Raw genomic sequence first — 17,560 nt, forward strand, 5'->3', positions numbered from 1 at the left:
CCTTACTGATTCTATGATTAAAAACCTAAAACCCACATACAACTACCGTGTCTTTTTCATGAGTGTATAAAGATGGTATTTTAGTTAATTCTTGTACTTCTTAAAAATATCACTTCTGGAGTGCTGTTAGGGTTCCTCACTACAAAGAAAATATTGAAACTCATACTGAAGATCAGAAGGGGGTATTCAAAATGGCTAGGGGGCTGGAGCACATGATATGACCCAAAAAAGCTGGATCCAAAGAGCTGGGTTTGTTCAGTTTGAAAAAGAGGAAGACCTGAAGGAGATTTTTAGTGCTGTCGTCTGTCACCTACGGACTGCACATGGCCACACTCATTTTGGAAGTGCACAGTGATGAATGAGGATGTGTCACAAATTTTCAAAGTGAAGATGATCACACATTGGAAAATATTCCCCGAGGGGTGATGGAAACACTGTCCATAGAGATATCTGAAACTTGACTAGATAATGTCCTGAGCAACCYGATCTAACCTTAAAAGTCGTATCTATTGTCAAAGGGGGCCCTGCTTTGAGCAAGGTCCTGGATCAAATGACTTCCAGAGACTCCTCTTACAATCCTACATTAACATACACTTTTTGTGTTTGTTTATCTCTACATTTTACAAATATTTAGCATTTTTAGTATTCAGTCTTCTAAAAAGTCTTCTTTAATAAGGACCAACCAGTACACTCCCTCAGTTAATTAGATCTCAATACATTTTCTACAGAATCCCAAGAGTTCAACCAGTAAAACAAAAAAAAAAGCAAATTAGGTTTCACATTTCTAATGTAAAAGTTAGAATTAAACTGTATTAATTTTTTACATGATAAACAATAGCAGAGACAGAATCCCCGCTTTATTCAGTTTCTTACCTCGGAAGGGAAGTACTGATCTGCAGCCTTGGCAAAGCTGGAATGACTTCAACAGTACAGCCATTGGTCTTGACTCCTGGCAGATTGTCCAGAAGGCAGTCACTGAAGACTCCAAAAACTGAAGTATGATAACCTGATTTTAAGGATAAAACCCCAGTATATTATGAAATTATTTGGTTTTCTGATAGGTCTAAATGTACAAAAAGTTTAATAGTCAGATCTTACCAGTATTTCCACCATCCAAATCACCACCTTCTCTATGGCAGAATCTTATTAGGACACAGAATATATAAACATTTTCAATCTCCTAAACAGTGATAATATTTATAAAAACATCGCGTCATACAAATAACACACATCCATATTTTTGTAGATATGACAGGCAAAACAAAAAATAGAGCCCACCACACTCAGCAGAACGTTTTCTATAATCACAAGTCAGTGTACAGACCACCATCTTACAACAGCGTGTCACCTAATCCACCAGTGTACACAAAACTTCTCATCCTTCAACACATGTTAAGTTGCCCATTTCCTCTAAAAATATTAATAGGAAAGGGCCTCAACTGTATCCAGAAACTTAAAAAAGAAAAAAACTCTAAAGCAAACGAATTGTCTAAAAAACAAAACAACTCACAGAACAAAATACATACACACACATGAAGTCCCCCTGTGAAAGGCAGCTCATTCTTTGATTGTCACATTATCATACTTTACTATAAGGTTACAGTCACTAAAGAAAAAAAAATGTTCTATTTAAACAAAAAACTACCTCARTACTGATTTCTTACCAAGTAATACTGGAGGACTAGAAGACAGAAAATGCCACCCCTATCTTTAAGAAGTGGAAGAAAGGAGATCCATAGAATCACAGTCCGATCATCCTCACCTTGATCTCTGGGAAGGTGATGGAGCAGCTAATCCTGGATACTATTTCCAGACACATGGAGGACAAGAAGGTGATCAGGAGCAGTCACCATGGATTTGGAAAGGTGAAATCATGCTCACCCAACCTGATAGCCTTCTACAATGAGATGCCTGGCTCAGGGGATGACGGAAGAGCAGAGAGTATTGTCTACCTTGACTTTACAAGGCTTTTAACACTGTCTCCCAGAACATCTTCATAGACAAGCTGATGAAGTGTGGACTAGGTAAGTGGTCAGTGAGTTGGACTGAACTGGCTAAACTGCCAGGCTCAGGGGACTGCAATCAGCAACACCAAGTCCAGCTGGAGGCCAGTTACTAGTTGTTGATACTGAGACCAATATTGTTTAACATCTTCATTAACAACATGGATGATGGGACAGAGCGCACACTCAGCAAGTCTGCCTACAATACAAGGCTGGGAGAAGTGGCTGATACACCAGAGGGATCTCGACAGGCTGCAGAAGTGAGCTGGCAGGAACCTCGTGAAGTTCAACAAAGGGAAATGCCACATTCTGTACTTAGGGAGAAATAACCCTGCAATACTACAACCTTGAGGGGCAACTAGCTGGAAAGCAGCTTTGTAGAGAAGGCCAATGGGATTCTGGGGACACCAAGTTGCACAGGAGCCAACAATGTGTCTTCCTGGCAAAGAAAGCCAACAGCATCTTGGGCTGCATTAAGCAGAGCATTGTCAACGGGTCGAGGGAGGTGATCCTCTCCTYCTACTCAGCCATGGTGAGGCTGTATCTACAGTACTGTGTCCAGTGCTGGGGTCCTCATGACATGATAGACATGKACAGACTGGAGCAAATCCATTGAAGGGCCACAAAGATGATTAAGGGACTGGAGCATCTATCATGCAAGGGGAGGCTGAGAAAGCTGGGACTGTTCAGCCTGGAGAAGAGAAGACTCGGGGGAACATATCAATGTGTATAAACATCTGATAGGAGGATGTCACAAGGATGAGGCCAGACTCTTTTTCAGTGATGCCCACAAACAGTATGAGTGGCAATGGGCACAAACTGAAATACATGGAATTTCCATTTGAACACAAGAAAACAATTCTTCACTGTAGGGCTGGTGGAACCCTAGAACAGGTTGCCCAGAGAGGTTGTGGAACCTTCATCCTTGGAGATATTCAAAAGCTGCCTGGACACAATGACGGGCAAACTGCTCTAGGTGACCAGAACCAGAGTTGGACCAGAAGATCTCCAGAGGTCCATTTCAACCCCAACTATTCTGTAATACACACAGCCTATATCTGAAGGAAAATTTATTGTTTGACACTAATGTCAAAAAGAGAGCACAAAGAGACAATTCACTGACATGCTTCTTTACCAAAAAGATTTTCTGTGAACTCACTGATAGGGTAAAGAAGAGAAATTACTAGAAATTTTCCAGAAAAAATACGTCCAGTGCTAATAAAAAACCTGTCTTTACTACATGTGCCTAGCACAGCCTCACAATATTCATATTAAGACATGAATAACAGCCAAATGCAGAAGTCAAGTCCTCTACTTGCAATATATTTTAGTATGTGAAACTAAAAGCAGACAACAACATCACAAATATTTTTGAACGCTTTGATGCTATTCTGAATTTACTGAAATACTTTAAGAAGAAAAAAATGGAGAATAGCATTATGAAGAGACAGAAAAGCATTTCAGAAAAACTCAGCAATTTTTTTTTTCAGATTCAGAGCCCTCTTCTTTTGGTGCTGAACTTTAATAAAATGGTTCTTTTCCTGTAATTCTATATTCCAGGAACTTCTACTTAAACTTGTACAATGGTAATATGCTTAAATACTACTTCTTGTTATATCTGTCATTTTCTCATATAMTGCCTTTGCTAAGATACTGATCTGCTAGTCTCCTACAAAAGCTCTTTAATTCTCTTTACTTACATGATTCTATTTAGGCTTACTAACGAAATGATATCTGCACTACAACAGACTACCCACATCAGCTAAATTGTTTCCACACAGGCAATTTACAAAAATTTCTGTAATCTTACATGAACACGGTTAATTGAGAAAAACGAACTGCAAGATTATCTTCTGCACGCTCATGAAGAAGTTTAAGTAATTTTTCTCAGAAGATTTTTCAAATGAAAGCATTAATGAAGGGGAGTTTGAGTTCATTATCCTTTTCCTCTCATACCAGAGATGATGCTGTAAATATCTCTTCATTGCTGCCATTACAAACAAGTGATTTTTCAGCATCACAGGCCATGTTCTTAATGAAGTCTAGCATAGAAAAGTGGTTTTTCAGGTTTTTCTTTTCTTTCTTTTTTTTNTTTTTTTTTTTTTTTTTGAGACAAGTTGTTTTACAAGCTCAGGAGAATTCAGAGTTGCAAATATATCAAGGATACCAATTGAAACTGTGTCAGAGAAACATATGCAATCCACAGAGGCTTAAAAAAATGTAACTGTTTCGCTAGGAAGAGAATGACTAAAGATACTGCTTACCATTGATAGTGATCTGCCCAGTGGTTTGAGGAACACCAACAAGAGTTACCGGATAGAGACCAGATTCCGCGGGTAGAGAAAGAGCTGCAGGAAGAGATTCAAATTCTACTCCTGCTGTCAAGAGACCCTGGAAAAAGTCATATTACATATATAAATCCACTTATGAGATGCAAATGCTTATATTTTAATCATTTACATTACATCATCATCAAGCTTTTAGGATTCACTAAAATTTGTCATAACTGTTGCTTTGGTTTTAAAGTACTAGTAACTCAAGCATGCATCTAGAATCACTGCAAGACTTGTATTCAATAGTGAAGAACGYGTTTCAAGATCTGTGATGCGAAAATATATGGATTACAAATAAAATATATACCCAAGCATAATAAAAAGCTAAAAACCTAAATGATATAATCTGTAAAGTGGTTTTTGTACCTACATTTAATTGTATCTGTGATCTTATTTATATATTTGGTTATATTTTGGATAGTGAGAATCAAATATCAGYAGCAGCTATTGCCTAGCTTTAAATAAAAATATATAGAGGGAGGAAAAATCTGTATAATTACAGATAACACAGCCAGTCTAACATCATTGTCTAACTTAAATGCCTAAATTAGGAGTTAGAATAAGATATTTACCTCGCTAAGTTGACTATCTATCCAGCCTAGATATCTGCACTGAGACTGTATTATTAACTCCCTTAATGCATGTTAGAGAAATCTCTAAGCTTCCTGAAGTTAAAATATAGGACAAAAACAAGAAATTAAGCCAAAAAAACTGCTTAACAAACTTGAAATATAGTATTATTTTCCTGACTAGATTAATTGCTTTTCTAATCTCAATTTATAAATTTAAGACAGTACATGCTGTCAGAAGTAATAAATTTATTGTTGTACAGCACTGTGGCTGCTTAAATATTTATTTCTTATGAAGATGTTATCCAGTATTATTCTCTCCATCATTTAATAAGGCAAGTACAACTAGGTTAAACCCCGTTCCATGAAAACGCTTCATAGGAACTCGAGAGTCTATCAGAAAGGTATTTTTTGTAAAGACACATAAAAAGTAACAGTTTGAGCAACTCAGAAATCCACACAGAGGCTGAAGACCAAACAAAGAAGAATCATCACTGGTATCTGCACAGTGCCAGAACACTAGTACTTGCTTTCCCTTGAAAACACCCAGGACTGCCCAGTTTCTAATTAAATAGGTTTCTGAATGGTGTACCTCTAATGCTCATGTTAGGTACAAAGGACAAGCAACTAGCACTCTTCTGTTTCCAATTTTTAATTAAGAATTAAGAAAACTGATATGCATTTGATAGTAAGTACTGCAGGAAAAGAAAACGGTACCACCCAAATTATCCTGCCACTGACTGGAACTTGACCTGTCGCATACACTTAGTCTTTAATGGCCTGATTTGCTAATCACCACCTAATCACCACTAAGTTTTCTTCAAGCAGTTCCTGGATACTAAATAAAATCAGCTCCTAATGATCAATAACTGAACGAAATTCTTCTTCAGAATTTCTTCCCTCCTCAAAAGGAAGAGTTTCATGGAAAATTAACAATCACCTCTATAATGCACACATTATGTAACAAATAAAGTTCTGCATTTAAGGTCATGAACAGGGAAGTCACCAACACACTAGAAACTTAAGAAAGCAAGCTGAATGTATTTGGCAGGTTCTTGAGTTCATTTTTACCGAAGATCTGAAGTCACCAACATTCAGATGGTGCCTAACAGTACTCAAAAGCTATATATCCTTCATTCTAGCAATTACTTTTTTGTATACTTTTTCCCGCAATTCCATACATAGACCTCAGCTGTCAGGAGCAACCACAAAAAAATTCAAGTAAAAAAATAATTCTATTATGCTACACTTTCATTACCCAGTATATCTGAGCACTGAAGCTTTGTAATTCCCACTTCACAAATGCAAACTTGATCACTGCTTTCCAAAAGGATATATTTATGTAAGTAAGAACTTAAAAGGACTTTTGTGATCTCCTTATTTTAAAATATTGCATAGTCAGAGTACGTTTTACAAAGATACCAAAATAATTATTGCAATCATCAGCTAACACAAACTACTTTTAGATATGATATAACATAATTGATTGCATGTGATTTGACAAGAATCCCTCCTGAGGACTTGCCCCTCAGGAAAGGGATGAACACGTATACTTTTTACTACTGACTTAATTTCAGTCTTCATCATAATCACTCTGGTTTTGCTTGGATTGAAGCAAATATTAGAACATATATTAAAGGTAACCCCACATACTTGAGAACTCACCCTTAAGACAGGTATAGAAGTTTTGTTAAATTATCTCAGGCCCCAAAGCACTGAACTACCACTTGGCCAAATAGTCAAATATATTCAAATTAGTCAGGATTCACCTCAACTAAATACTTTGATCCAGGGACTTGTAGAGTTCTAAAAAGAATGATAAAAATTCCAGTAAGTGGTTTAATAATCAACTACAGAAAGTTGTCAAAAGGTAGAGCTGACAGATACCAAATGCATACAAATACATCCAGAACACTAAGAAATTACAGCACAGAAGACTCATTGTGAAACCATAATCCAGTCATTTTTCTGAAATATATAAAGTTCCTCATTAAGATATGGCCCTAATTAGCTCAATTTTCCTCAGGTAGGGTAGGAGGAGTTGAATAAATAAAGCTTTCTCCCACATTCCTATTACTCTTCATCATATCTGAAATTTCTCTTTGAATGTCAGGCTGCTCAAGTTCATTAAGATAACTTCATATAACTCTGTCTGCTTTCAAAAAATGACACCTTATTCCTAAGTGGGTCAAAATTTGGACAAGTAGCACTGCAGTTACACAGCCTTTTTTAATTGCTATGATTTGATGCATACACTGAAGTTGTTTATGTACTAAAGCTCTTAGTTTTCAATGAGAGTAAAGTCTCTGAACAGTTCTAGTTTCAACTTCTCAAACAGTAATATTAAAAACCTCCACCCCACACACACAGCCTACTTGGTCATAGTATGCACTAGGTTTAATCAAATATGACAGTCCTTCAATTTGACATCTTCATCCATCATGACAAGAGTCAAGCAGGTGCCTTATCTGTCACCTTTGTGAGTTACCATCCAGCAACCCAACATAAGGCCAACATCCTTCTGTCCTTCTCATGCAAAGGTCTAGAGAGAAGGGAAAACAAAACATAACAAAACAAAAAAAAAAACACTCCAGTAGCACTGAATTCTCCTGCAACTGTCCTCAGACAGGAAACAAAAATGTATTTACCTATCTTTACTAAAGTGTACTTCCCCTATAAACATATGCTGAAAGGCTCCCACCTGAGAGGACCACAATGTGATTCCCAATGGTCTTCACCATTCCTTTCACTATTAGTGCTTTTTTTAATCACTCAGAAGTTGGTGGGATAGGAAAAAAAGATACAGTCGTCTTAAAGAGACAATGCATTTGAGATTGTTCTCAGATAAGACACAATCCCAGCAAAGGACAGACCAGATTCCTTGGGTTTTAGCACGACAAGAATTGAGACTGACAAGAGATTCAGAGCTAGCCAGGCAGCAGACAAAAACCCTCACTCAGGAGGTACTAGGCATCACAGCTCTCTTGACTAGACGAATGAGATCCAAATTATGCTGGTCAGTTGGATGTTTTGTATAAAACTCTGGAAATGTTACGCTTAAAAGGAAATCATACTGCAAGTTTTCCATACTAGCAACATGTTGTGAGGGCCTGGCCCAGGCGGATTCTGGAGCGGAGGATCTAGTACTCATGTCAGCACTCAAAAAGCAAAAAAGGTTGAACTCTGAACACCCCCACTCCTAAGGGCATCAGAATTTATCTCCTCTGCCTGACCTAATGCCTTGAAATAACAGACTAGCCTCAAGAGTAGTCAGCACTTCCTTTAGCCAAAGGACTGAGACAAAAGGAGCGTGTTAACTGCAGACCCTTCCACATCCCCTTATGCCAGGTTTGGGAGGGAGGTGAGACGAGATTCAACACAAACACAGATAGCGAGAGACAAAGAGGTACCTGAGCGTTTCAGAGTTTCAGAGAGTACAATGTTCCAAAATATGAATGTGTTTATGGACATGAAGGAAAAATTATTTTGCTTGAGAAGTTACTAGTAACAAAATGATTTCATAACAGTACAGCAAAAAAATTACTAAATACAGCATATATTGATCTATACTCCCTGAGATTATGTCAAAGCAACACCCGTGGATCACAGTATCCACAAACACAGCACGCTGATCATAGGATATTTGATAAAAGTAAATTAAGTTCTCAGTACAATGTACTTTTTATATTGCATTGAAAATGTATTTTCATTCTAAGACATAATTCTTCAACAACAAAGACAACGAACACTGAGAGTTTTTCTACAGAGTAAATGCAGTGCAAATGCCAAAACGTGTGCATTAAGCATAGGCTATGACTGCGATAGATATTAAACAGTCTCAATTGTATTATTCCATGAAGGAGAATACATCCTGCACTTCTCTCATTATGTGAATTTTATTATTCAATAAACCTTTGAGTTTTTAAGAGTAAAGATATTAAAACAAAATGTAAAACACATCAAAACTGGAAGAAAAAAAAACCAATTGATCAACTGGGCTTCAGAGTTCCAGGCATAAACTGAGACCAAGATACTCACCTTTAAAACAGAATCAACACAGGTAAGTTTTAAAATACGGTGACATATCTAGAATGTCTGAATGACGTGTTCAATATTGCTATTTGCTGGACAACAGCATTCAGCAATACTTGCCCAACACTGCCCTCTGGTGCTTAAAAGTTTTGTAATAACAGCGACAATCAAATCCAGGTTGAAGTACTGTCATATCCTCTCCCTAAGCATATCTGATGCACAAAAGGAGGTAGATGTTAGATTTCTTTTCCCTAGAGTCTTTACTTAAATATTATTACTGATATAAAGTTCATCATAGCTCTTTCTGACGTTACAGAAAAAGTTTACCTGTATTCCAGGTTTTCTCCAGGGAAGATACGAATCACCAGAGGAAAAAAAGATTTATTTCCTTGTATTCTTATAAAGCAACCTAAGAGTCTTAGAGTGAATATATGTATGCTATTACCACAGCCTACTTTTCTGTCTCTCAAAAATTAGGTTTAGTTTTAGAGAAATAAAACAACTTGTATGAAAGTAGCATTTGAAGATGCTGTTAAAACTATATGGGTATATACGGCAAAAACTTTTTAGGCTTTACTCACTAATTTTGAAATGCAATCATTTGTTTTTCAAATAACACTGACAACTAAGTTAGTTTTCCCATTGAGCATACTTTATACAATGTTCATTAGCATTTTCAAATATTTATTTTTTAAAGAAAAGGTTCTCCTACTATTTCTAGTAAGGTTATTTTATGCAGACCTTAGAAAACATAATACAACCATTTTTATCCTTTTCCTCTTTCTTTTATGTACATTCTTGCCCAGTGGATCTTCAATTATATTGATTATGCACAAAGATTAATCAAATTAGCAGATACAATTTTAGATGGTATTTTTTAAAAAATCAATACCAAAAGAACTCTTGGTAAATAATAGAGTTTTGAAGTTTATCAATAGTTAACAGCTATTCTTATACCATCTTTAATCAAAATATCTCATTTGTGTTACTTCAAATAAATATACTCACCGAAGAGAATGAAAAATACAGAATAAAGAGTTTCTTTCAAAAAATGAGCTTTAATATCATAAATTACACCACCCCCACGTACCGTTTTGGGGTAATAATAATTTCTTTTCTCAATATTCACTTATTAAATAGTTTACACTGTCCTGTATACATCATTGCCATCTTAGAACCATAATTATATTTTCCACAATAACTGCATGATGATTCAGAGGTCGCTTCCAACCTCGACCATTCTGTGATTCTGTGATTAACCAAAACATACTTCTAAGTCATTCCCCTAATAAAGAAAAGAAAGTTTAATTCAAAAAGTAAAAATAGTCCCTCAAAAATTTTGAGCCTATATTATAATATTAAAGGCATATTTGCTTTAATATAAAACTTGAAAAATAAAGAAGAAAAAAGCAGTTAAAATCTCAGATGATTTAAGACACTTAGCACTACATCTTCATAAACATATTATTTAATAACAGATCTCAGCAGACTTTACCATGATTAATAGCTTCAAATATTTTTTCTCAAGATATAAAATAAATCAATCAAAGCTTTCCCAGAATTTGGCACTCCTCTGAAGACTAGTCTTTCCTGGGCACAAAAAAGGTTCAGTAACTATAAGAAAGGAGGAGGCTAGCCTTTGTATGAATAAATCTGAATAGAAACTAATACTCCTGGGGAAAAAGTGGTATATGCACTTATTTCCAGATATACATCAAAGCTTCTATTTACTTCAGTTCCATCACTAGAATAGCACGAATATTCTAATCCGTCTAAGAGAAAATAACTAGACTTATTTGTATCTCTCTCACTATGTTGACTTATGATACCTGCTACGTTTTACTAAAGCATTCTCTCTAATTACACCTATAATCACTCTGCTTTGCTTTACTGGCCAAAATACCTAGTTGCTGGATCTAGTCACTTCCATATTCACTGGTTAAATCTTTTTATTTGTTACTGTATGAACAAAATTGCACCTTTCATTGGATTGGAGCTCCCACCATATCAAAAGAAATATATGATATGGTAAAAGATAGAAAAGAGACACATGTAAAGAACAGGTATCTAAATACTAGGCTCCCAAACCATAGACATGACATGCATAGAAGGCGGGAAAAAAACATCAAGAACAAGGTAGATCMGCACAAAGAGCTTTGAATCGAGAAAAACAAACAAAAATGCAACTTTTCCGGGAGTACGGAGCTCATCATGTGAGCGACACTGATCACTAAGTCACCTCTCCACAGTTTTAATACCAAGCCAAAAATTCAATTATATTTTCTTAAACATACTTCAACAGAACTACACAAACTTGACATAAACACTTCAAATGATGGGGGGGGGGAAGGTAGGGAAAGCGTTCAGCGGAGAATTACTCTGCTTAACAACTTGTGTTGAGCTTCAGCTTAAGTTGTTTACCTACCCAACTTCGAGCCGTATCAAACAGAAAGACATGTTAGGACAGTAGCATGATAAAAGCCTGGACTGCTGCTTCCAGTGTTCATTTAACTTAAAACAAGWGAGCTGGTATAGCAACAAATCTTAAGCCGAAAGATGACTGAAAGGGATACGGGGTAGAAAAGAAATACGACTATCGATTTCAGCAGAGCTGCATGCTGATGGATGGTGAACCGCAAAAGGGGGAAAGAGCAAAGGAAACGGTGCAGAAGGGAACCGAGCCAAGGCCTGCCGGTTACCAGACACGAGGGCGAAGCAGCGCTCGCGCTACGAAGGTAAGGTGCTGAGTCCAAGAATGAGGTTATGGGAGAGGCGAGTCGAAACTGCCACTGAATGTCATAAATGCGTGTGATCCCTATGGAAGTGACTCTGCGAGTCTACGGTAGTATTCAAGAAGGTGACACATTATGAGAAATCAGACTACAAGGAGACATGTGGACTGCAGGCATGAGTACACATTAATAATAAACCACAACACTTTAAAATATTAAACAGTGCCTTGAATTATTAAAATAAAAACAAAAGATTTTATTCCTGTGATGAAGTAATCACTCATAGAATGAAAATGATTTAGGCTGGAGGGAAATGCTGGAGACTCTCAGGTCCAACACGCTGCTCAGAACAGGACCAGCTTTGCTGTTAGATTAGGGTGTTCACGGTCCTTTCCAGTCAAGGTGCAAATATTTCTAAAGATGCAGACCCCCCTTTCTGTCGGAGCAATCTATTCCAGTGTTTGACCACCCTCAGAGTTGGAAAAGAAAAAACAAACAAACGAACAAACAAGAGTTTTCCTAATATCTAATCAGAATTTCCACTGCTGCAACTTGTTCGTTGACTATCCCCCTTGCACCGTGCACCTCTGGGATGAGATTACTTGTATCTAGTTTGCATGCTTACTTCCTCTTATGCGTACAAATAAAACTGAAATCCAGATTTAACTTCAAAGACAGAGCCTATGAAGCCAAAAAGAGAAAGAAGTACAYGTTCTACTACAGCTAATTTGCACGGGATGCAGATGGAGCACACATCCCTGTAAATACCTGTGTTTGTAATTCTTAGCAGTATGCAAGCCTTCATACAATTCCTCATTAAGAAATTGCAGGGATAAGCTATCCAGTATGAATTTCTTAAATACATTATTACCTAAATAGTTACATGATACAATTTAGACTATAAATAAAAATTACTTTAAATAAAGTCCTTTATAGAGGCACCTTTGAGATACTACTTTATAATTAATTTCTCGATTTTTTCTTAGTAATTTGGGATAGTTCCTTGAGTGTTAAAATGCTGCTAAAGTAACCAGTGTGGTAACTTCCAAAAATGAATTTTATTATGCTATAAACACAACCTCTGCATGTGTTTTGTCCCAATGGAAAAATATTTTATTACATATAGCATATGAGTCAGTTATCAAACTATTTGACTAGCCACCGCAATAGATCTATCAATAAATAATCACAAATACTAAGCAAATATATATATCCATCCTGATTTACTCAGCCAGATAGAATGATGAATTCTAAAAAATATGATTTATTTTTAAAAACAACATCAAATATTGGAAAAAGGATAAGATTATTTAACACTAGATTAGGAGTGAGTAGATATGAAGTCGGACTGGCAATTAGGAGATTTCTAACCATTAATAGATCACAGTTTTAGGAAGTTGCTCTAATCAGTATAAAGAGGACAAAAGCAACCYAGCTTGTTTTAAGATACAATGTGAGCTGTCCACAAAGAATATCATAACATTTGCCCGAAGGCTTGAGCTTGACCAAGAGATTCTCTTCTAACCCTACATCCCTGCCTAGTATTTTAGCCTTTTTTTCCTCCCTCTTGATCACTATACATTATTTTATTTTCAAATAACATATACCTTTGGGAACAGCAGATCCATGAGCTGAAGTTTCCATTTAAAAGTACAGCTTTTCAAAATTAATTATTTTAATTCCTAGTTTTTAAAAAGGGTAGACAAAACTGGAATTTGAATAGCAATGATTAGTGCAGATTTCTAAACTGCATTAGGAAGAATACAGTAATCATTGCTTGAAAGCCAGTATATTTAAATTAGTCAGCATGAGTTCTAGTCAATTCACAGGAAGGTATAGAACTGATTTACAAGTAAGTAACAGTACAGTTTTTAAACACTCTGAGTGGCAAAGATTTTCAGTTCAATACCTCAACACCACTACAAAATATAAGGGGAAAATTGACACGACTGCTTTGTTAAACCAAGGTTATATCAGCTTAAGTAATTTTTAAAGTATGTGATACACAGAAAGCTATATTTGAAAGTTCAACTTAGAAAAGAACTGGGAATTTTTTCAGAAAAATAAAGGGAAAATTTGGAAAAATACATACCATGTTTTCTACTCGGAGCTCAAAAGGCATGGGGTTGTACACCATCAGCTGAACTTCACACACATCTCCCTGGACCCACTGGAAGTCTATACCAAATGATTATAGAATTAATGCAGGAACTGCCCAATGACAGTGTTATAAAAAAAGCAGCATCAGCTGAGCTGTCAGGCTGCTATATTATCTTTATGTTCTAWATTAAAATCCCTGTATAATTGCCACAAACCAGGTCCCCATTCAAGTGCATTGAGGGACACGAGCTGTAAATCACAGGCAGAGCGGTGGGTTAAAGACCAGAAGCATTCATTAACATGGCTGCAGCGTTCCAAAGCCCCAGTGTGCCAACATCACATTGGCAAAATTAACTCAAGCATCAATTCAAAGTACTACTTAAGCACATCCTTAATGTTAAACACTTAAAGCTTGCATACTTGGATTTAGGTACAGACTACACATCATCRGATAAAAAGCAACCAGATATGGAGTGAATACAGGAAGGAGGAAATTAACAGTAATGGAAAAATATCATCATATATGCTTGCTTAGCTGATAGTAATYTAGAATGTTCTTCTATTTACTTCTTAAGAAGAAAAGGACTGCTCACCAGCAAGATGCTACCTTAGTTTCCTCCCATTAGTTTTATGTAGGAAACAGTAAAAAGTGTGGGAAGTGCTGCAGAAAGGGAGGATGATACAAAGATGTATAGCTACAGACACAAAATAGAGACTTAAGGAGTAAAGCAAATTATGAAGTAATCTTCAAAAACACTTAGGAAAGACACATGACCAGAGCAGAGATTACGAAATAGGCTGTGTTATATTTCACTACTGTTCACTATTGTTCAATGACAGAGGTTCAGCTTTAAAGACACTTAACGTCACCAAGTTTCAAATTTTGATTTTTTTWAAATTTAAGGAGGTAAGAAATTTAAGGAAATGAGGTCAGCAGCAGAGACACAATTTCTGAGAAACAGAATTTTTCTACAGAAAGATTTTTTTTACATCAGCATTTCATAAGCTTTTCCATYCAGAAGCTACGGTCTATCTCCCAAATTTCTCACAGCTAACCCCATGCACACATGGTGCAACACAATGGTTGTTACATAGATTCACTAAATCATGATCATCATCTAGTTTTTAACTAGTTTACTCAATAACATTTAACTTTATTAATATTTTTAGAAGGATATTAGAAGTGTCTTGTATAAAGCACAATTACTAAGACTGTAATTTACAATTTAAACTGTCTGTAATGTAATTACACATTCACAATCATTTACTGCATGGTTACATTTTGCAAGCAATATTAGACAGCTCAGTGGAGATATTCTTAATGCAAATGTTTAACTCCAATTAATGCAAGTGGAATTTAAGAACATATATTCKAACAGGTTATAATGCTACGAAACCTGGAAATGAAAACTGATTGAAACAAAATGATCAAAAGTGCAATTGCATAGGGTGTTTGGTAGAATTTGATCTTTATGTTTGCTTATCAGCATTCAAAAAATCTTACGTCTTTTCAGTTATTCCTCTAAAGAGCTATTTCACAGAGCCTCAAAGATACTTAAGCACTGAGCCCCCATTACAGCTAACTGTTTCAATGGAGATAGGAACTTCAGTGACTGTGAACTACAGTAATTTCCAGATTAGAAGGACTACTACACAATCAGAACATCCTTTTTGAAAATACATCCAATATACAAATATACAACTACACAAAAAGTGACTCTGGAAAAGTGAGATACCAGAAGAACATGCTGGAGACTCACTGCTTGATCATTCTAAATTTTCCTCTACCTAAAGACACATAAACTTCTTCCGCTGAGAACCAATTCTAGGCTACTTTCTTCATTTTTGCAGTTCTTATCCCTATCTCAGTGTAGAACATCTCCCTACAAAACCACTGAAATTTATTTGTAAGCAAAAATAATATACGTTGTGTCTTATCATTCCCCCAGAAAAAAAAAATATGATTATTCCTCACGAAAAAAAGACACTCTCACCAGTTGCCTCTGGTTTGCTTTTGAGAAGGTCTATCTATCCTACATAAAGGACACCAGGGCAACATTAAAGGATTGCTTCCCCGGGGGAAAAAGCTTTTGAATAGGAAGATAGAATTGGAATATGTGGTCCTACGTAAACAGCCGTATTTATATAAGCTGTTATGTAGCTATGACAGATTAGTTGCAAGATTTTCTAACAGAAATGTATTATATATTCTTGCTGCTTTAGACTATCAGCTTTTTATAACACAAATCATTTCAACTATGTCTAAAGCCAGTGGGCTTATTTCTCATAACTAGCATGGCCTTAAAGCAATTTAATTAGAATATAATAATCCAATTTATTGTTTCAAATCAGAAAAGCTTATCAATTTGAAAATGCAAAAGTTAGAAAAAAATCTTAAGAAAATGTTTTCAACGGGCTTTGTTTGACTTTTGCTGTCAGCAATACTTGATCTCTCTTGCTGCAACAACGACTTATTCAAAATACGGCTTATTATCGATACAAAATGCACAAGGTAATAAACCAAGTTTATCTGCAAAATCTTCAATGAACTATCAGTCGTTTAGAACAGCAAAAAAATATACATATATTACTATCCATAACGGAAAAAAGGCAGATTATTTGTTGGTTTGCTTATTTTTTAAATGTATCCATACACTGATAAATTATATATATGCCTTAAAAATACTTTGATTAGTTTGAAAGTATGTTAAATTGTTCAGCTTCTTGCAAAGGAAGTACTTGGTTTTGTTCTGCATGTTCTTTCATTTGCAAGAGTTTGAATTAAACATTAGAGGCTATCTTAAAAGTGAATATGAGGTTTATAAGGCAAAAGACTAACACTTGACATGATCACAAGCAGTTAAACACCTCCTTGGCTTAAATAAAACCTAAAGGAAGAAATTGCCCTGTATAATTTAACATTCCTATGGCGTGCACAAAACATAACTAAATCTTAATCTGCAGTTTCCAAAAACACAGACTCTCTTTTGTATCCATGAAGGAACATGAATACTACATAAAACAACTCTTTGACAAGATTAGTGATAGGGTATTATTTTAACAAAAAACTCTGACAAGGTACACTTAAGAGATTAAATGCTAAAAATTTAATCATGAATTGAGAGTTCTTATAAGAAATTAATAAGACAAATGGGAACCATTTTCCAAAGAAGTAACATTTCTTGAAAGAAAATCACTTTAAGCTATTCTCACAGAAATACATTTTTAATTTCTTATCCTTTCTTAGCCATCTTGTGAAATCAAAATAAAGTACTGCAGCAAAGCAGCACTAAATCATGCCCAACCAGACTGCCAGATAATAATCCATATCTCTGCATTTTTCATAATCCCTCATGTTTCAAGAATTCACTGAAAACACACATTATCAAAACACAAATYAGAAAATGCATATGTCTTTCTCAAAGTGGAGGTTATCCTCTTAACCTTCATCATGGGTCCATCTCAAAGGCAGTTAAGTCCAGTATCTAACCTAGTCCATGGTGTGGAAAAAGACTGGAGCTGTGTGCATTAAAGAGGAATCACAGAGCCAGGCTCCAACGACTGGCTTTGAAAGCTAAATATAATCCAGATGAACAAGCCAAATCGTTGCTATATCACTAGAGCAAATTGAGTTTTAAAAATAGAGGAGAGAGGACTGTGGGAAGGGRGAGAGAGAGGCAAGAAGAAGAAAAGAAATCTTGGAGAACACCACAGCTCAAAGGAAGAAGAGAAAGGGAGAGGAATGCATTAGCCGTGTCACCGGCTTCGACCCAGACAGACCCTCTGACAGC

At 35.9% G+C, this 17,560-nt stretch overlaps 1 protein-coding gene across 4 annotated transcripts in view; it reads right to left on the reverse strand.

Moving 5' to 3' along the window:
• TRAPPC9 (trafficking protein particle complex subunit 9) overlaps window positions 1-17,560 on the reverse strand; it is a 458,914-nt gene that overhangs the window by 378,984 nt on the left and 62,370 nt on the right. For all 4 annotated transcript variants that reach the window (XM_085321706.1, XM_085321778.1, XM_085321550.1 and 1 more), the window contains 3 exons: window positions 13,762-13,847; window positions 4,268-4,394; window positions 874-1,006 (listed from right to left, as the gene is read on the reverse strand). In XM_085321706.1, the coding sequence (XP_085177832.1) occupies window positions 874-1,006; window positions 4,268-4,394; window positions 13,762-13,847 (346 nt within the window). The remainder of the gene's footprint in view (window positions 1-873; window positions 1,007-4,267; window positions 4,395-13,761; window positions 13,848-17,560) is intronic.

Source organism: Rhea americana, unplaced genomic scaffold (assembly GCF_003343005.1).
Source record: "Rhea americana isolate MKP2758 unplaced genomic scaffold, rheAme1 scaffold_0, whole genome shotgun sequence".
Lineage (NCBI taxonomy): Eukaryota > Metazoa > Chordata > Aves > Rheiformes > Rheidae > Rhea > Rhea americana.